Here is a 21,727-nt window from a genome sequence, read left to right as displayed (position 1 = left end):
GAGGAACACTCCTCCACTGTTGGTGGGATTGCACACTGGTACAACCATTCTGGAAATCAGTCTGGAGGTTCCTCAGAAAATTGGACATTGAACTGCCTGAAGATCCAGCTATACCTCTCTTGGGTATATACCCAAAAGATGCCCCAACATATAAAAAAGACACGTGCTCCACTATGTTCATCACAGCCTTATTTATAATAGCCAGAAGCTGGAAAGAACCCAGATGCCCTTCAACAGAGGAATGGATTAAAAAAATGTGGTTCATCTACACAATGGAGTACTAATCAGTTATCAAAAACAATGACTTCATGAAATTCATAGGCAAATGGAATGAACTAGAAAATATCATCCTGAGTGAGGAAACCCAATCACAGAAAAACACACTTGGTATGCGCTCATTGATAAGTGGATATTAGTCCAAAAGCTCGAATTACCCAAGATACAATCCACAGACCACAGACAGCTCAAGAAGAAGGATGACAAAAATGTGGATGTTCCCACTCCTTCTTGAAAGGGAAAAAAAATCCATAGGAGGAGATATGGAAGCAAAGTTTAGAGCAGTGAATGAAGGAATGGCCATTCAGAACCTGCCCTACATGTGGCCCATATATATACAGCCACCAAAACTAGGTAAGATTGATGAAGCTAAAAAGTGCATGCTGAAAGGGACTGGATATAGATCTCTCCTGAGAGACACATCCGGAGCATGTCCAATACAGTGGTCAGTGCTAGCAGCAAATCACTGAACTGAGAACAAGACCCCATTTAGGGGGATTAGACGAAGGATTGAAAGACGAAGGATTGAAGGGGCTTGCAACCCCATAAGAACAACAGTGCCAACCAACCAGAGCTCCCAGGGACTAAACCACTACCGAAAGACTATACATGGACTGACCCAGGCTCCAACTGCATATGTAGCAGAGAATAGCCTTGTTGGGGCACCAGTGAAAGGGGAAAACCTTGGTCTTGCCAAGGTTGGACCCCTAGTGCAGGGGAATGTCGGGGAGGGGGTGGTAAGAGAGGTGGAGGGGGGAACACCCATGTAGGGGAGCGGGTGGGGATGCGGGCTTATGGACAGTAAGCCTGGAAAGGGAATACCATTTGAAATGTAAGTAAAGAAATGTATTTGGGGGCTGGAGAGATGGCTCAGCAGTTAAGAGCACTGACTGCTCTTCCAGAGGTCCTGAGTTCAATTCCCAGCAACCACATAGTAGCTCAGAACCATCTTTAATGAGATCTGATGCCCTCTTCTGGTGTGTCTGAAGACAGAGACAGTGTCCTCATCATTTTTAAAAAGAAATATATTTAATAAAAAAAATAAAAAAGAAAGAAATGTTCAACATTCTTAGTCATCAGGGAAATGCAAATCAAAACAACCCTGAGATTTCACCTCATACCATTCAGAATGGCTAAGATCAAAACTCAGGTGACAACAGATGCTGGTGAAGATGTGGAGAAAGAGGAACACTCCAAATTTGTGTTTGTCGGGTTGCAAACTGGTACAATCATTCTGGAAATAAGTCTGGAGGTTACTTATAAAATTAGACATTGCACTACCTGAGGGCTCAGCTATCCCTCTCCTGGGCATATACCCAAATGATGCACAAACATACAACAAGGACACATGCTTCACTATATTCATAGCAGCCTTATTTATAATAGCCAGAAGGTGGAAAGAACCCAGATGCCCTTCAACAGAGGAATGGATACAAAAAATGTGGTACATCTACACAATGGAATATTACTCAGCTATCAAAACATTGACTTCATGAAATTCATAGGCAAATGGATGGAACTAGAAAATATCATCCTGAGTTAGGAACCCAATCACAAAAAAAACCACACATGGTATACACTCACTGATAAGTGGATATTAGCCCAAAAGTTCGAATTACTCAAGATAAAATCCATAGACCATATGAAGCTCAAGAAGAAGGCTGACCAAAGTGTGGATGCTTCAGTCCTCCTTAAAAGAGGGAACAAAAATATTCATAGGAGGAGATATGGAGACAAAGTTTGGAGCAGAGACTGAAGGAATTGCCATTCGGAGCCTGCCCCACCTGGGTATACAGCATCTGTCTGTCTGTCTGTCTGTCTGTCTGTCTGTCTGTCTGTCTGTCTCTCTCTCTCTCTTCTCACACACACACACACACACACACACACACACACACACACACACACACACACACAGAAACAGAGCCACCAAAACTAGATGATATTGATGAAGCCAAGAAGTTCATGCTGTAAGGAACCTTATATAGCTGTCTCCTGAGAGGCTCACCCAGAGCATGACAAATACAGAGGCGAATGCTAGCAGCAAACCATTGAATTGAGAATGGGATCCCCATTTGAGGAATTAGAGAAATGATTGAAGGAGCTGAAGGGGCTTGCAGCCCCATAAAAATAATAATACTGACCAACCCGAGGTCCCAGGGACTAAACCACTACCCAAAGACTACACATGGACAGACCCATGGCTCCAGCTGCATATGTAGCAGAGGATAGCCTTGTTGGGCACCAATGGGAGGAGAAATCCTTGGTCCTGCCAAGGCTGGACACCACAATGCAGGGGAATGTCAGGGGAGTTGGAAGGGGCATGGTTAGGGAAGGGGGACAAATCTATGGAAGAAGGGGAGGGGGGTGGGATGGGGGCTTATGGCTGGGAATCTGCGAAAGGGAATAACATTTGAAATGTAAATAAAAAATATCCAATAAAAAAGAAAAAAAAAAAGAAACAGACCAATATCTTTTTAGATTTCTGAAGTGTTTGTGTCAAATGGGAGTGGGAGGAATAACAATGAATTATGGGTGGTTTGAGCTAGGGTAATAGCTGAAGAGTAATGTCTCAAAAGAAGGCTAATGTGAAAATTACCAAGAAGACATCTATCTGTTTTTCCCCATTTAAAAAACATTGTATTTTAAAATCTTTTTTGTCCAGCATGCACGTATACCCATGTACTGCATATGCTGGTGCCCACAGAGTCTGGACAAGGCCCTGGATCCTCGGGGACTTAAGTTGCAGGTGGTTGTAAGCTGCCCTGTGGGTGTTGGGAACCTGGGTCCTCTACAAGAGCAGCCATCTCTCCAGTCCCTTCTGTATTTTTCGATGGGAGGTTATTTGGGTGATCTAGTGTTTGAACTAATCATTATGATTTAAGAACTGTCAATCCTGCTACTGGGTTCTCTAGTAGTGACATCTTGTTTTTTTCTCCTGGAATTTATATCCCTCCTGTTAGTCCTGGTCTGACTTCTGAAACAGAAGGATGAAGGAAGAGACAGCAGCTGAGTACAAATCTTCACTAACAGAGCGCAGATTTAGGAGAACGCTGGGTTGCCCAAGCTGTACCATATGTTGTGGTACTACAGACTCTGGCAGGTTGTGTGATCAGATGAATTTCACTTATAAAGTCCTCATGAGTACATTAGTACTAGCTGATTCTCTCTCATGACGGCATGTGAGTTCAAACTTCAGTCTGGAAGGGGATTCCCTTACTCTCTGCCTCTCCACAGGTCCTTCCCATGGTCTAAAGGAATCCAGAGCTTCCTACATTTTTTCCCTGAGAGAGTCTGTCAAGACTGCTCTGTAGCTAGGCCTATGACAAGCCTCAGCCTTCTTTTCCTTGTTACTGGGATGATCATTTTTGAGTTGTCCCCTGTGATTTCCCAGAGGTTCTCGAAACCCTGACCTCTAATCACCTTGTTAGTATGTATTTACTCTTCACCTTTCAGCTTTTCTCTTCTCTGCTTACCCACCAAGCTTCATAGGTTTCTTCCAAAATGATTATTTGCGTCTAAAGTGCCCCAGAATATGTTTTAGACTACTGTTATTTGGGGAAAGCAATTAAAACTGAAGCAGCAACCAAGAAGCTATCTTATTCTCTGTAAATGAAGAGAAAAGCAAATCTTATCAAAACAGAGAGGAGGCCCAAGTTTTTCCAAGGCAGGATGACCTAGATGAAGTGTAAGTCTGACGGAGAGGAATTACTGGGGAGACAAAACAGATAAGAAATGTAACTTTTGGTGATGGCTAACCCAACACTTACTGGATCAAATATTTTAAAATATATTTTATGATACATAAATATATCTTAATAAAGTTGTTGGAAAAGTTACTTTTCTCATGTGGACAATCCTAAGATTCAGAGAGATCAAGTTCCAATGTTATGTAGCAAATATGTAGTGGAGAAAAATCAGAACTTAGGCCAAAATCACTCATAAATCCCATTCTCCTGTGGATTAACAATCTTACTTTAACTGGCTGAAAACTGAAGGACATCTGTCAAATACAATCTTTGCTCAGAATAGATCTTACATTGTAAAAAAAAAAGAAAAGAAAAAGTTGTCATGTACTGTTAAAGTTGTGGAAAGTGCACTGTACCAGCAACAAGGCTTTGTCTGGTGCCGGACTCAAGCACATTCACATCGAGTGGCCCTAAAAGTCCCATTCCTGAGGTAGGCAGGACCCTGAGTCTGTGACAGAAAGAGGGGAAAACAGCAAACAGACAAAGACATTGAAAATGTACCTTGCAGAGCAACTAGAAATAACTTATTCCTGAGAGAAGTTACTATTACAGGAACACCCACAGTGGGAACAGGAAGCCCGGTACTCATCCACGGACAGACCTCCTGCTCTGCATGGGTCCCTTAGTGGGCGCTCCACCCAGCTGCTCGACAAGTCTTCCCTAGTGGATGCATTTCTGCTGGGTGTTGTAAACGCTAATTCCATGAAGGTGCTTCTGCCTCTTGTCCCACTGTGGCTATTCCACTTGTCTCTGCTGAGTGTTGTAAGGGTCTGAGGTTATCATATTGTGCTACCTGTCTGCTGCTTCTGTTTGTCTGCTGCTTGGTGTCTGTCCTTTTACTTCATGTTCAACAAACTCACTCACTGAAAACTGAAAAGTGTGGATGTTTAGACCATTTTCCAGACAGGACAGAATGCTGTCACTAGTTATAAAATGACCATATATTTTCAGCTTACTTTATTTACTTAGGTCATTTCATTTATTTCCACCATGGGTCAAAGGTCAGGCATTACTGTTCCCTACCTACATTCAGGGAATGGAACTTTCGGGTGCATTACATAAAGGGTCAAAAGTCCCAGGGCTCTGTGAGGTTCAGGTGATTTCTCTTCACGGACACAAGCTGGTTCTTATATCACACTGCTTCTGTTGAAGGTAGAATTTCCCTCCCCTTTGCCCATCCATCCCACTCTCCCCGTACCTCACTGTTGAGCTTGTTTATCTGCTGCTTGGTTTCTTCAGCCTTGATGAACAGAAACGCAGCTCCAATCTCTGATTCTGAAAAGCGACACACAGAGAGTGAGCCCTTCTGAATGAAATGTACACTGAGTATTCAAGCTTCGGGGGAGATGCTGTGTTGGAGGAAGGCCAAGCTGTCGCTTCAAACTTCCTGCTGCCTGAGCTCTATGGCTTCTTTCGCCCCAGGTTCAGATAAACCTCTTTTCCTTCTTTGGATGGCACCTGCTGTGTCCTTAGGGGCCAGCATCACAGCATGGTGATTGGTGTTCACACTGACTGCATGGGTCCCCAGACACAATCATCAGCATATTATAAGTCAGTCTCTCATCTCTTTTCATTCTCATTGTCACTCCACATTGATCACTGCCACACCCACTGACCATGCCTCCATTGGAAACACTGGCTGCTGCCCCCTAAGAGCCTTTCATTCCACTCGTGTTTGAGGGGCTGATATTTTTTTGGTATGCTTCTGTCTTTTACTACACTGTGCCCGTTTTTTAGTTCTCTTTTCTAGTTTCTCCCTACTCTACTCTTCTAAATACATTTTTTTTTCAGTCCAGGATGAGAAGCAAAAATTAGAGCTTCAGGAAGGAAATGACTCGACTGATTCTTTTCTCCATGTATAAGTAGGGGGCAGTAATGCATGCCTTTGACACATTTTGCAATTAAATGAAATAACCTAGGTAAATAAAAATTGTGACAGAATTAGCCTCTCTCCGATCAGTTGTGAGTAGAATACTTGTTTGTGGAAGAAGAAAAAGCATTTCAACAGTTCAAAGTAGTCACAACAGAGACTATTTTACAGAGACGTCTTGCAGTCCATCAACAAACCATTTCCCATCATGTAGGACAGGTCAAGGTCCTCTTATAGGAACTGGCAGTGAAGAAAGAACCCAGGAAAAGGAAGAGACAGTTGAATGCAATTAGGCAGTGGGTTTGGATTTCGTGGTAAAGGCTATAGGAAGCAGACTCCAGTTTCAAGCTCTTAGGCTAAGCAACACAAATATACTCACACTGCAAAACTTTCCTCTCTCCATTCAAACTGTGTGAAGTCTGGGATACTATTTGATGGCAATGCATGCAAGTTATGAGTGTGGCCACAGACATAGGACAGAAGGTCTAGGCAAAACATCGAGATACTTAGGAGGTAGAATAAAGAAAAATTGTTGCTTCAATATTTGAGTAAGGGCTTAATGATAGGACAAGAAAACCGGAAGCTAAGAGCCGAGTGGATGTACATGACTCTGCACTGCCTCTGGTGGGACCAGATGGAGAACCTTGCTGCTGAGAATCACTACTGGTTTTTGTGGCAAACCCAACAATTTAATAGAACTATTATTTCCTTGACCATTGACCCAACAAAGTCAAGTCAACATATGTGACTTAGTTAATGACTTAACTCTTTTGTTGCCTGCATCAAGTCTCTTCTTTTTCCCCAGAAGACAATGAATACTAGGAAGGATTGCTAATTCCAAATAATGTCCTGAATTCACTCAACAGCGGAGTCCTCTCCCTGTCGCTGGATCTGTCCATTCAGTGGTCTTTCCTGAGGCTGCTGGTTAGCAGAGCTCTCTGAGCATTTGGTCAGAAGAGGGAATGGCATGGCCAGGGTATGTTAGTCTTGCATACCAATTTTCATGTAATCATTTTGCTTTACCCATGCATTTAGCAATGTGCAGTGTCCTGTTTTTATCAAATGAAGCTATGGTTTTCTCAGAGTTTACTTGTCATTTGTGGCCTTGATCATGTCCTTTTTGATGGATCCTTTTTGCGGATGAGCTGGCAGAGGGGGAGAGAAATCCAATTGGGCTTGAGATGGCGATATTTTTACACCATCTCCTTACAGGTTGGTGTTTCATATTCAGCAGTCTTATGTCACTTCACATTGTTTATTCTGACAGTCTGTAAGTACATAGCTACTCAGCAAATAAATGATTAAATATTACCAACATTTTCAGAGTACACAATCAACATGATATTTCTTCTCGGTGATATTGACAGGCATGTATCTAGAAAATAGGGAAACCCTTTGATGAATTCTAGAAACTGTTCACTAGGGGTGGTAAACAGCAGGGCCTGGGGTCTGGACATAGGACAATTACAAACAATGCCCTCAGTACCTGGAGATTTCACAGACTTAAATCAAATCACTGAATGCCATGAAGAATCAGGTAGGATCAGAAAGGAACAGTACCAACAGCACACATTGGTGAGAAATGCCCTTCTCAAAGACAGAGTAGTCAGGTGCTTACCTCCAAGGGAAGGGGAAATCCTGGGCTCTGGCCTGATTTGTTCAGAGCCAAAATCAAAAGTCTGAGTTTCCTCACTGCTGTTGCCATCTTCAATTCCATCGACAATCCTGTGCCAAGTTCAGACAATTAGTTGGCTGTGCACTTACATTTATGAATTCCAGAAGTTCTATAAGATCTCTAAGATACTTTTTGTTCAATTTCCAAATTCTGGGTACTATAAAGTTATGGCAGCCCCTTGGTAACCACTTTCTGAGACGATTCTTGGCAGCGTGATCACTAGTGCTGTGTGTAATATACACTCTGGAGTTTGAAAACACGTTTTAAGAACCGTAAGCTCTTCAAGGATTTTTATGCTTTTCACATTTAAAATTATAATATTTGGGACATATGGTATGACACAGAGTATATGCCAAAGTGAATTGAATTTAGGGTTTACTTGCTTTAAAATGTGGCAAATACAAATTTAAAGCTACATATGTGCCTCACATTTTATCTTACATTTTATTTTTGTTGGATATTGATACTATAGAAATTAGACTTAATTATTCTCAGATTTGAAAAGTATGTTAACATACACACACACACACACACACACACAAACACACACACAATATTACTCCCATCCAAGAAAACACGTTTTAACTTTTAACAAATGAAACATCATAGAAAAATATTCAATGACACCACTAAACAAAGCCCTAAAGCTACCTACCTGAGCATGAAAGAACATCATTTATTCAATTAATATTTTGCTGTTGTTATTCTAGGAATTGAAGCTAGGGCTTCATGTGTGCCAAGAAAGTGTGCTCCACCAAGATCCAGCTTCATCTCTAGTGTTTAAATCACTGAGGAGTTGAGCCTTTTTCCTTGGTAAATAATGTCTAATTTACTCATTGTCAAATACAAGTATATCATAAAAAATTTATACAGAAAGATAACAAAAATAAAAATGAAGGCTCCCAGTCTTTTACTGAAGCTATAACATTTTGGCAAGTGGTCCTGAAATGCTCTCCATTTGACCAAACACTCATTGGACAAGTATGTGATCTTGGCACACAGAAGTCTTTCTCTTTCAGCTCTGAAAAGTTTCTAACTAAAAGTTATTATGCTTTCTTCTCACTCAGCTTAATGAGCAATGCACAGATGTTAAAATGTCTTTTCCTCAAGCAGATAATGGACTACTGTATTAAAACAATTACTTGGTTTATAAGTAGAGAAAGAATTTGAATTCGGCTTTTTGTATTCCTTGCTATTGCTGAGGTATTGGGCAGAATATTTAAGTCTTAAGCTTTATTTTTAAACATTACAGTAAGAGATAATACAAGTGGCTTCTTGGGATTGCAAGAAGACTAAAGACATTTTTAAAAGGGAATGAAACCTAGGAAGCATTCATGGTATTTTCCTCGCTTGGTTACTCACCCGTTAGAGATTCTGAAGGTTCTTACCGCCTTTTTGGCACCTCGACATGAACATGATTTTTTCTTTTTACCGTCTCAATGCCTTTTATTCTAAAGTGATTTTTATTTTCAGTGCAAAATAGAGCTAGCATTACTAAAGAGAACAAAAAGGAAACCAGCCCCTGTGATTGACAGTAGCAAGCAGCCTATCATGACCACCCCACAGTCATTCATCACTTCAACCTGTTGTTCCATAAAGATACAGGCATTAAGGAGTAACCCAGAAGGCTCTTCGTCTCTTCCATTCGACTGTGAATTAAATTATAATTTGCATCATGATAAGTAGATAACTTAGTGCAAAAAAGGAAAGAGCTCATTTAAATAATAATAAGTAAAACTTTTATAGCACAAGTACACACACATCTGTGCATATACATTTCAAAAGACTGTACACACGATTTAATAAAACTGAAGTCAAGGCTGGGAAGTTATGAGACAGAAAGTCTCAGAAGACTGAATAATTCACAAGGTATATGCTAGTCTGCATGTGAGCACACACGGAAGTGTGGATTCTCACTGGAGAGACCGATACTCCGGTGACTCTTACCTCGGACTGAGCTCTGGGGTTCCAGCAGTACCCAGGCTGCAGAGCTGAACTTTCAGGTTCTTCTCTTTCCGTCTGCCATGGTTCGGTGGGTCAGCTTCCTGCTTGGTTTTAGGGGAGTTGGCCCTGGAGACTCTGATAGGTGAGTGGAATGGAACTGTTCCTGAGGCCAGTTGCTTTAAGCTCAAACCTAGATAGCTCTTCCTGCTTCCAGTCTTTTTGCTGTGTGAAACAGAGGATCCCCTTGTGTAGATGGGAGAAAGGGAGGTGGTCTCCTCTTCCTCCACTTCCTCCTCTTCCTCATCTTCCACAATGGATGGGAGTCTCTTCTTGATGCTTCCATTCCCCTTGGGCTCTGCCTAGATCAATGGATACAACAGATTAGTACAAGTTGCCGAGACTTCCCAAGAGGCAGGACACTCCTGTCAGAGGTGGTACTGATAAAGATCAAATTCCTTAGAGGCTGGTAAACTTTTGCATGCTGCAATCTTACTATCAAGTTTTAAAGGGCTCCCAGTTTTCATGCCTGATCTCCTGGTTTTAACCCCAATCATTCCCTTGGTCTTTAACAATATCTGTGAGGAGAGCTGTGTAAAAGATGGATTGTATATACTTCACTCCCTAAATTTTACTCAGCTACACACTCATAGTCATAGATGGCATTCCCTTTGGGAATATGAACATGTTCCTTTTATTGCACAGTCTTGGGTCTCATGATTTAAAACTTCAATATCTTTAAGGGGAATGTGAACTTCAGCATTGCATGATACTTGGGAATGAAAGTGTCTTCTATCTATTTCAGACCTCATGGATGGAAAAACGAAGCATCCTCAGCTTTCTTGCTTCCAGCTCCCTGTTCTTTGATGTCATTAACAAGACAGAGTGTAGGGCTTGTGGGACCTTGCTACCAGACAGGCATGAGAGTGGTAAGTTTGAATAAGCCCAAGCCCCAGGAATCTCACAGTTGAGAATGACAGGGGTGGAGCCTTTCCCCATCTGCCTCTACCTACTCTGGAATATGTAACCACAGAATCCCACTGAGGACTATAAGCACTGGGTCACATAGCATAAGCACCTGGAGTTGTCGTGTTAATAAGGTATCTACATAGTCCCCAAGTTGTCAGCCAATGAGCTTCTCTTTCTAGACATTCCTTCCTATAAAAGGTATTTAACAACTGGTTGACCCTGAATAAAGTGTAGCATTCATATCCACCATTAAATAAGACAATATGAACAGGCATTCTTTTTTTTCATTTTTTTATCTTTATTAACTTGAGTATTTCTTTTTTACATTTCGATTGTTAATCCCCTTCCCAGTTTCCGGGGCCAACATCCCCCTAGCCCCTCCCCCTCCCGTTCTCTATGGGTGATGAACAGGCATTCTTGTAAGGATCACCTCTTCACTAAGGATTGCAGTGGGGAAGACTTTCATCTTAGAGGTGCTACCTTCAGCCCCCAAGGAAGGTCTTCCGTCCTTCGGTCCCTCAGAACTCTAAGCACTCACTCTGAATCAGAATCAGACTGGGTTCCACCCTTTCTGGGGCCCTGCCTTCTCCTTCCAGCCCAGTGTATGGATGCCCTGAGATGAAGTGTGGACCAGGGACCCCTGTTACTGACTCCCAGTGGTATGCTGGAGGTGCCTGGATACACAGGGAACCCGAAAACACAGCCTTTGTCCCAATTTCCACTGTTTCCCTTTCCAGCCCCTTGAAGGAGTACAAGGACTGTGAACTACCTCATAAGGACTCTGCCCTACCTCCTTCCAGCAGCATGCCAGTGGGGCTCCAGGTACCCCAGTGGAGAAGTGGGGAACAGAGGACAATACAGCAAACCCCTGCTCCTCTATATCCTTGAGATATAGAGGAAACACAGTCTTTCTGGAATCCATCCCAGGAACATTGTGCTCTTAACTGGGACATCCAATCTCATAGGTCAAGAAAGGGAGAATAGGAGAGAAAACAAGTAATGTAAAGTTGGAATAGCCAAGCAGGGGTGGCAGAGGCAAGGCTAGACCCTCTTGACTATTGCAAGGCTTCTTGCTTAGGGCCAGACATAATCTTTAGGCATGTTCAAGAATCATTTCAAGAAAATAAGATCCTGTGTCCCAGTTTTGTTTCCAGACCCAATTGTGTATACATACTTAACAATAATTCCTAACAAATATAATAGTAAACACTGAAAACAACTACAATTATTATTTAAGTTTCATGAGCTGCCATGGTGTTTATGTCATCAAGTACTTGCTTCGTTTGTGCATTTGGATTTGTGGCACTTATAATTATAACGAAACAACAAAGTATTGTGGTGCTTCCCAAGTGCCTTCCAGGCCATAGCCCTCATAGTTTGGCTGTTAGTCACCAAGTGGAATAAAGTATCGGTTTATTCATTTTTTGTTAATCTTAATACCTTGAAATTTTTGACTAAAATACTGTCCCCAGATTCTTCTTTCTTGATACATATAATTATTATAACCAAATGTAAAGCTATGCATTCATTATGGGAATGTCATGGTACTACTTTTTCATTTGTTTATCTTGTTTTGTGCTTTAACAAAAATTGGACCCTCATGGAATTGTACAGGATCATTGTCTACTTTTAGTGTAGAGCAGAAAAATTAGCTTGCCCCGCTAAAGACACAACAGGGCAAACTTATCAAAGAAATGAAAAACAAACTTGAGTAAATCTCTAATTAGATCTGTTTGCACTGGCACTGACAATTTCTTCATTCCTTTGTTTGAAGAAGTCTCCATTGGTTCTAATAGAATCCTCTGACTGATAACTTACAAAATGTTTGTACATCTACAAGCTCATTTAAGTCTCAGAATTCTACTTTGTCAAGGAGTCCTGGTGCCTTGAGCAAGTCTCTCACCAACTGATTCTTACAATTAAGATGACAGATATTACTTATACAAAGAACTCATTTTCCTATAAGCATAACTGTAGACAAGACCTAAAATTCTGATATTATTAGATACCTAGCCTGGCACTGGCCTCTATTCAAGATAACTAGTGTGTTATATAAGTGAGAAATGTGCCCTCTGGTCTCAGATGTTTGAACACCATATTGTCCCTGGTTCATGGCGCTATTTGAGGAAGTGGCACAGCCTTGCTGGAGGAAGTGCGTCAGTGAGGTGAACTGTGAGAATTCTCAGTCATGCCCTAGTTCTAGTTTGCTCTCCCTGTTTAGTGTTTGAGGCTGGGGGTGCGGGTCGCTTAGCTTCACACACTGACCAGCCTGTTCTCATGCCTTACTGTCACAAGGGATTCTCATCTCTCTGGAACTCTAAGCAGAAACAAAGTTTTCCTTCTGTAAGTTTCTTAGTCATGTATTAAGTTTCTTAATACAATTAGTTCCTTTGTTTGGAACTGCTATCTGGGGCACCTGCTTCCCAGCTGCTGTCTTCTTATACTGCCAGGTAGTTCTACTATGGATCTCTCCCTTTACAGAGCTACTTCATTTCCCTGACTAGCACTCTCCTGAGGTTGCATTGAGGTTTGATAGTCACATCTAAAGGAATCTCAGATTTGCTTCTTGGTACTCTGCTATAATTCAGACTCCTAAATGATTAATCAAATTGTCTCAAAGGAAGGACAAAGTCTTGTGTGATGTGCATAGTTTCATGTGTCGCTGAAGTCCTGGTCCTTACTTTCTAACTATAACCTTGGTAAGCACATCATCTTTAAGAGTCTTGGCTTCCTCAACTTCAAATTAAGAATAGAAAGAAGAGAATATTAGACATTGCATATTAGATATTAAATAATAAACACTTAATCACTTAAGAGTATTTAAACTATTGTGGACTGTCACCAGGATTTTCAATCTATAATAGAACCTTAAGTTGTTTTTTGACAGATAATTTTATCACAGCAATAGAAATGGAACTAGAAGAGGGATAAAGATGAAAATAGCATTTACATTGCTGGAGATGCAGGGTTACTCCTCCTTCTACAAGCTCCATCCTTCCTTAGCTAACAGATCGTTAGCAGTCAGTGAGCCTATTGGCAATGAGCTAGGTGGCTTTATTTATCAACGTGATGCAGTCTAGAATCATCAGAGAAAATCCTTGACTGAGGAAACACCTAAATCAGAAGTACAAGTTGGACTATCTACCTATACAGATCTCAGTGTTACGGCTGCTTCTCATATCAGTAAATTAGGTGGGGAAACACCTCTACCTTGAACCATAGCCACTCCAAGCAGTATGCCTCAAGAGGTTGAGAGCTCAGCCAGCGAACTTCCCTGCAAAGTGTGGCTAATGAGAACCTTAGCATACACAGAAGGGAAACCTTAGCTAAAATGGAGGGTAAGCAAATTCCTGGTATCCTTCTCAGCACTACAACTATAGATGCAAGTTGCCATGCTTGGCTTTGATGTGGGTTCTGGGAATCTCTTCCTTCTATACAAGTGTTTTACCCCTTGAACCATCTCCAGAGCCCTTCAGATGAAGATTTTAAAGTGTACTAGTAAAACTGATCAGTGATTCCCCTCAAAAGGCACAAGCAAGCAGATACATCCAGTCTAAGCTCTATAGAGGAAACACAAAAGAAAATGTCAACAAAGCAAATGGGGCAATCAGCAGCATAGAAGAGAAGGTTAGCAATAGGGAAGAGAAACTGAGCAAGAATCCTAAGATGCTGAAGAAAATTAAAATATCAGGAGTGGAAATCTTTTTTTAAAGATATATTTATTTTATGCATATGAGTACACTGTAAATTCAGACACACCAGAAGAGGGCATCAGATCCCATTGCAGATGGTTATGAATCACCATGTGGTTGCTGGGATTTGAACTCAGGATCTCTGGAAGAAGAGTCAGTTCTCTTAACCACTGAACCATCTCCCCAGCCCAGAAGTGGAAATCTTAATGAACTAAAAAGCAACAGCATCAAAAGCAAAAACACGCAGTGACATCATGGTTAGATTTTTGACAAAGTAAAAGTGAGACTATCAGGGTTGGAGCACAATGTGGAAAAAATACTATAATCAACCATCAGCTGGGGAAAAATGAATGAACACAACCACAACATTGAAGAATTCTGGACACAGTCAAAAGTTTAATCCCAAGGATTTGTAGTAATTAGAATAAACAAAGATAATAACTGAGCTCAGAGAGACTGTACAATGGCATGACAGTGAAAATTTCCCTCACCCAGAGAAAGAGAGACTAGAATGTTTGATGCACTTAGTACCCCAAATAACCATGACCAAAAAGGAACTTCTCTGTAGTACAGTGGAGTCAGGATGTTAGAAACACAAAGCAAGAAACAGTATTTCAGAAATAAATTCCAACTTACTTTACAAAGACAAACGCATCAGAATAACATCCATATTTTCATCTCTAACCATAAAAACCAGGAAAGATGAAATGATATATATTAAGCCATTATAAGCAAATCTAAGGCGATCCCTGATAACAAAGCCATCATTATAAAAGGTACTTAAAGGAAGAGGATAGTCATACTCAGCACAGGAAGAGAAGATTTCATGGGAAAAGAGGGGAAAAAGAGAACTGAGAAGGAATCTATAATGTTTAAATGTATATCAGAAAAAATGTACAGGGTATGGAAATACAGAGATGGGGAAGAGAGAGAGAGAGAGAGAGAGAGAGAGAGAGAGAGAGAGAGAGAGAGAGAGAGAGAGAGGTGTTAAATATTGATGCAACGTGTGGATATAGAAGGGTAACATCTGTTTGCATTTTTAATGTCATTTGGGTCAGCAAAGTACTCCTCTTGCAAACTCTGGTAAAAAAAATTCAGAGGTTCCTTATTTTTTCCCATATCATGCTTTAATGGTGTTCACCAATAGGAAGCCGTCTGTATGGCTGATGTGACAGGGACAGGTGGGACACACAAGCGAAGTAAACAGATCAGATCAGATTTGCTCATGTTTTAAACGACTCCAAGAAGTAGATTCACTTTTTACTGTGGCATCACCACAGTCACAGCACAAGCAGTTGGCATTAAGAAATAATTAAGATCATGGGGGAAAATGATGAAATGCAGCCAAGAAGACAATCAAGCAAAAAGTTAGAATTTTGAAGTGATAAAGAGAGTGGCAACCTTTAGCCAGAGGAACCAAAGTCAAACAAAAGACCAAATTTAATAAAATTAGAAATAATTCAAATGAAATCTGAAGGGATTGATAACACATTCTTTGGAAATGTTATTATTAAATTCCTAGGCAATATGTTCTTCCAAGTTATAAACAATGTAAGCAAGAAATGAGGCTTGAAGAGTTATCTTTGCCTCCCTACAAAAAATCCCCAGGGCAGACTCACTGGTTAATTCTCTCAAACCTTTAAGGAAGATGTGACGACATTCTTTAAAATGCTCCATGAAAAGGAAAGAGAAAGCATACCACCCAGCTCATCCTATGAAGCCACTATTCTTATGATAACAGAAGATGATACGAAGAAAACAGGCAAGAGTGTGGTTAACCTCTAGATCAGTCTTGGCAACATAGCAAAGCAAAAACAAAAATAAGAATATAAGACAATGCTAGCCATACCTGTGGGACTGTAGATTTGTTCGATAATCTTGATATTACCTGAAAGAACAAACAGAATGTTTAGCACTTTAGACCTTTTCAATGGACCACACATTTCAAGAAGTGATGTTTTTGTGGGGAAGAGAAAAGGTCTTCTAACAGATGTTTCTAAAGGATTCTACCCTCTAGGACCTCTGCTGATCATTGTGTATTCACATCAGGAAGGGAAAGTCAATAGTTTATCACAGGACATAATATTGAAATCCACACCTCATACAATATCAAGTTGAAGTTCACCATGAGACACAACATTAAGTTGACTGTATCCCATTGGACACAACTGGTGGGGGTCAACTTTTATCACAGTGAGCTGCTATCCTTCTGTCTTGGTGCTTCACTGGTTCCCTTGAGTTTGCTCTCTTCCTGTTGGTCTTTCCTTATCTCAGGCAGAGTTCTCTTGCTTTCTTTTAGCTCTGTGAAAGCTGTTATCTGTAAAATCCCCTTTGATTTGATTTTACTATTGTCCATCAATCTTCCTTCTTGCTTGACTGCTGGCAAAAGACTAGAGGCCTCTTCTGTCCCCTCTGTCTCACTCAAGTCTTCTTGCTGGGAAAACATCCTAGGGATCACAGTCCTGGACTACTGAATTTGTTTTCTTTAAGGAGCTGGCTTCTAGGAGTTTTACCATGTTCCAGTATAGGCAACATAAATTGGACTTGTGTGCTTTTTTTGTTGTTGGTAGTTATTTTTTCTTTTTCTTTCTCCTTCTTTTGTGGGAGTCCCAAGGGTTGAAAAGTTGTGGACCTGGGACGATTGGGAAGTGTGATCAGGCTTCATTATGGGAAATTCTCAAATAATTAATAGAAGTATGTTAGAAAAAAAAAGATTCTATTACTCACAAAAAATGCTAATAAAATTGAAATATGCTATTGACCACAAGAAAGATTTCAATCTTAGACATGCAAAGATATATCATATAATTACTTATGATCCCAGAATGTAGAAGGTATGTAAAATATTTATTTTATATGATTTATTAAAGAAGTCTGGAGATTTTGACATATCTTTAAAACATGCTCTGATATTAACCACATTCTTATTTTAAAAAGAACTAATTACAACTTCTTATACTTTTATGTGGTAATAGAAGCCATAAATTAGCATAATTTTATTCACATGCACAAATACACTTGAAAATCATTCACATGGTGGGCCAGAAGTGTTTGGTAAATCTGTCTCCCATTCATCATTTTCCCCCTGAGATGATTAGGAAAGAAGATCTGTCATTATTTATGCACATGTGGTATCATTATTGCTGTGCAAATACATGTTTCATCAATGTTTAATTTTATGAAAGCAGTCAGCTCATTCTGCATCTGTTTAGTTGCCTAAATATGCATTAATCAGAAGCATTTTAGACATAAGTTTGCAATAATTCCCCAAACAGTGACAAATAAGACAGCTGAATAATTAAAAATGTGAAAAACAAGACAAAATTATGGTGCTCTTGATATTGTGGGAGACATGAAAATGTGCTTCAAAGATCCTATTAGTTACAGCTTGATCTAGAGAACAAACAATGATATCCAGAAGGTTTTAGTATCCCCTCGTTAGACATGTCTGGTGAAAGATGAGAGAGAGGGTGGCTTACAGTCGTGGGATGTGGGTGGACACCCAACTCCCAGTATCTTGACCTAAGATCAATATGAATCTGAGTCTCAGGTAGATTTCCTTTGTTAGTATGTTGCAGGCATCCCTGTGTCTATAAGTCACCATTGGATCTCACTGGAAGATACGTTATTATGTAGGAGGTCTGGGTCAGGTTTGAGAACACAAGTTTGTAATGCATTTCCGGGTGCTCCTGGTGCTGCTGACCATGGGCAAATTTGATGGCAAAATATCACAGCTAGTGTTATGATCATTGTCATTCTTTGTCTGTTAGTTAAGAGTTCAGCAATTGACTATCACCTCGACAAGTCAGGAGTTAGGCTTGTTTGTTCTCATTGTGACCACATGAGGTAGGTACTTTAAAATCTCCCTGTTGCTAAGTAGGAAAGAAAACACTAGGCAATATGAGGTCTTTCTTAAAGTTGTCGCAAGGCAGCAACTGATTAGCAGGTTAGGTGGTACAGGGGCAAACACATTACATACATACATACATAATACATACATACATACATATGTGTGTATATATATACTTAGTAATTTTCTACCACTGATAGACTCTTTGAATAAATTTGTTTACATATGACATTAATGTTTGAAAGAGTACCATGTTAAATTCATTCTGGTAACCCTTCATGCCTATCTAGCCTGCTGAAACTCAGCAATTTGTAGCTAAACTTGGCTCTACAACTTCTACTACAATGGATTCCACCCATACTTGGTAAGAGACTACCTTGAGAATATGTCTTTAACAAATCAAACTCCACCATGCTAACTTGAGAGGATGAATCTCTTTCAGTTAGTAGTGGGTGGGGTACAACAACCCAGTCTTAAGGATCTGAATAAAGTCCACCAATATAAGAGGGCCGCAGGAGGCCTCATCTGTAGCTGAAGAGCTAGCTGTTGGCTCCTGATGGTTTCTGGGTGAAGGAGAGTCAGTTTTCTTCAGAGGAATATGTAGTCCCTCCATAAGTTGCCTATGCTTCTGTGGATGATCCCATACTTGTGTGCACATAGGCAGCACTGATTTGACTCAGTGGTTATATACTTAAAAGACAACCAAGAAGACATGAAGTTGGGAGAGGGAAAAGGTGGTGGGAGATTCAGGAAGAATTGCAAAGGAGAAAATGAGGGTGGATATGCTGAGAATACACTGTATGCAAGCATAAAATTCTCAAAGAAGAAATAATAAATTTAAAGGAAAGAAACCACAGAGCCAGAGCAATTCCTCAGTTTTAGAGATAAGCTAACTGAAGTTCAGGCAGGGGAAATAACTTGCCTATGTCATCCATTAAGTTAATAGCACACTGTTAGAAAGGTTTCTGCTAGAAACCTTGTATACTGGTTAGTTTCATCAACTTGACTCAAACTAGAGCCATCTGCAAAGACAGAACTTCAATTGAAAAAAATAACTCCATCTGACTGGCCATTAGGTAAGTCTCTGGTGTATTTTCTTGATTAATAACTGAAGGGAAGGGCCCAGGTCACTGGTAGGTGATGCCATCTCAGAGTCCATGAGTGTCTAAGAATGGTAACAAAGCAGTAAAATGAAAAGCAAGCCAGTAAGCCTGTTCCTCTATGGTCTGTTTCAGTTTGTGCCTCTTGGTTTCTGCCTTTAGCTGCTGTCTGGCTTCCCTTGATGGGCTACTATGTGATAGTATAATTCACATAATAATTCACATATAAGCTGATTTTGGTCATGGGTTTTATTATAGCAATTGAAAGCAAACTAAGACAACTAGCTTCCAGACTCCTAGTTCCCATTCATAGAGCCAGAACTTTTCTTGTATTTCATCCAGTATGAAATGAGTTTACTGGGCAGAAAGACTAAATGCTATGCATGGCATTAAAGGATTTGATGGTTGTTATAAAGCAGGTTCCTTATCTCCCACATAAAATATATGGTACAAGGTTACTCAATACTGCTTTAACTTTTAGGAGGGTTTAGATCTTTCTAGAATTCTGAGTGCTTAGTCATTTACTCCCCAGAGAAAAATGTAAATTCAATCTCAGGATGAAAAAATATTATTGACACCATGTCCTTTCTCCAGGGGACTGAAAGGTTTGTGGAACTTTAAGTTCTTCCTACAATAGATTTTACATCTTCTAGAAAACAGGCAGTTTTCTAGCTATCATTAATGGGTATTCAGACAAGCAGAAAACAAACAACAAAGAAACAAACAAACGAGAGTTGTAGAGGTTGGGACTGTGAAAATGTCACACATCAGATATGAAGAATGGAGGTCAGCTTTTATTTAGATTCATCCCCAGCTCCAGGATGAAGGATTCTCTTGGGACGTCCTTGTAGCCCTACTTCCCCAATCAACAGTGCAGCTTCTCACTTCTTTCCAGGCTCATGCCCTATATCCATAATATTCATCAGTAGGTCCCCATAGCAACCTCCTCCTTTCCAGTTTCTCTGTACCCTGATTGTCTGGGAACCAGTTCAAGCAGCTAGCAGCCCTTTTGGGTACTGGTGGTTAAGTCCTCTTGACCCACTCCCTATACCACCTGTCTGAATATTTGATCCAGACAGCAAACACAGAGTTATCATTTTGGCCTGCCTGGCAGACCATCTTGAGACTTGTCTCAAGCATCATACCACTGTCTTCACTGGAGAGACCCCCCAGTCTTCTCATTGAGTGTCTCAGAGAGGAAACTTCAAACACCTCCTATCTGACCTGAAATCAGCAAGGATAGGCTGACAGAAATACAGAGCTAAGCTCCTCCTCGACACAGGTGGATCGGAAACTGATACCAAACAACAAGTTCACTCTAGATGCTTAAGTTCTAGCACAAGAATAAAAGAAATATGAAAACCCAAGACAATAAGTATCTTAATCCTGGAGTAATTTTCTCCAACAAGAACTACCAAGATGAATCTGGAGACAGAATGATGAATAAACATTTGAATAAACTTGAAAAGGACAGGAAAAATAACCTCTCTAATTAAAGTTCAAGAAAACACAAACCAAGGACTGAATAAAGCAATGAGAGTGAGTCAGGGCTTGAAAAGTGAATTCAGCAAAGGGCCTGGAACGATAACTAAACATGGAAATGAAATATTCTTCAACCCAATACAGTGACTCAGAAGGAAGAGTCATCAGCAGACTAGGTCACACAGAAGACAGAGTATCAGGACAGGAAGAAGAACTGACCACCCAATTAAAGAAAATAATACTTTTAGGGGACTGAAAGATGGTTCACCAGTAATGAATCCATATTTATGCCAATCCACATAATTTAACTCAGCAGAAATATCTGCTAGGGTTGAAGGAGAAAGAAAAACTTTCTATGATATAAACAGGTTAAAGAAATCCATGTCCACCAAAACTATCACTATAGAAAACACTAGAAGGAAAAGTAAGAAGTGAAGAATAAGATAATTAAGAGGCTACAGAAAGTCAATATGATAACTAATCACTAACTCCATATGTGGACCATAGCATTGAATCTTCAGATTTGAGTGTGTAGCTTGGAATGCCTGAAGAACCAGGAAAGTAGAAATGTTCATACTTGACACAGGCTGTTTAACTCATATGCCCTAAAGTTCTCCAACTTTTTGGGGGTATAGTTTTATGCACTGTATATTCAGATGCTGAATTATATGCCCAGATATCTGGTTGTAGTTCAGACAACAGCATGGCACAATCAATCATCTCTGATACCTATATTATGTAAAAAATGTTTTAGATCACCTCTGATTGATTAATAAAAGGGCTGGTCAGCCAGTTAGCTGGGCAATAGATGTAAGGTAGGACTCTCAATCCCAGTACCGGGGTCCCAAAGAGAACCAGAGAGTAAGAAGGACCATGAGGAGTAAAAAGTGTGGAAACACCATGTAGATGGACCAGGAGGATTTGCCATGACAACCAGGAGGACACACACACACACACACACACACACACACACACACACACACACACACACACCAAGAGCCAAGGCAAGACTCAGAGGCAGGTAAAGGACCATTTCACTGGGTAGCAGATAATCAGGTTAGAATAGATCAGAATCTGACCAACTATTAGTGCCTGCAGCTTGCTAATGAAAACACCATGTTTCTGT

At 40.4% G+C, this 21,727-nt stretch overlaps 1 protein-coding gene across 1 annotated transcript in view; it reads right to left on the bottom strand.

The window, feature by feature from the left end:
- Kcnh8 (potassium voltage-gated channel subfamily H member 8) overlaps window positions 1-21,727 on the bottom strand; it is a 426,523-nt gene that overhangs the window by 23,929 nt on the left and 380,867 nt on the right. Inside the window, 4 exon segments of the mRNA NM_145095.2 lie at window positions 5,221-5,297; window positions 7,511-7,617; window positions 9,515-9,870; window positions 16,019-16,057. Coding sequence (NP_659563.1) covers window positions 5,221-5,297; window positions 7,511-7,617; window positions 9,515-9,870; window positions 16,019-16,057 — 579 coding nt within the window.

This window comes from Rattus norvegicus, chromosome 9 (assembly GCF_021556685.1).
Source record: "Rattus norvegicus strain SHRSP/BbbUtx chromosome 9, alternate assembly SHRSP_T2T, whole genome shotgun sequence".
NCBI classification, from domain to species: domain Eukaryota; kingdom Metazoa; phylum Chordata; class Mammalia; order Rodentia; family Muridae; genus Rattus; species Rattus norvegicus.
Note: the sequence above shows the minus strand (reverse complement) of the source record. Positions and strands in the feature narration are given on the sequence as shown.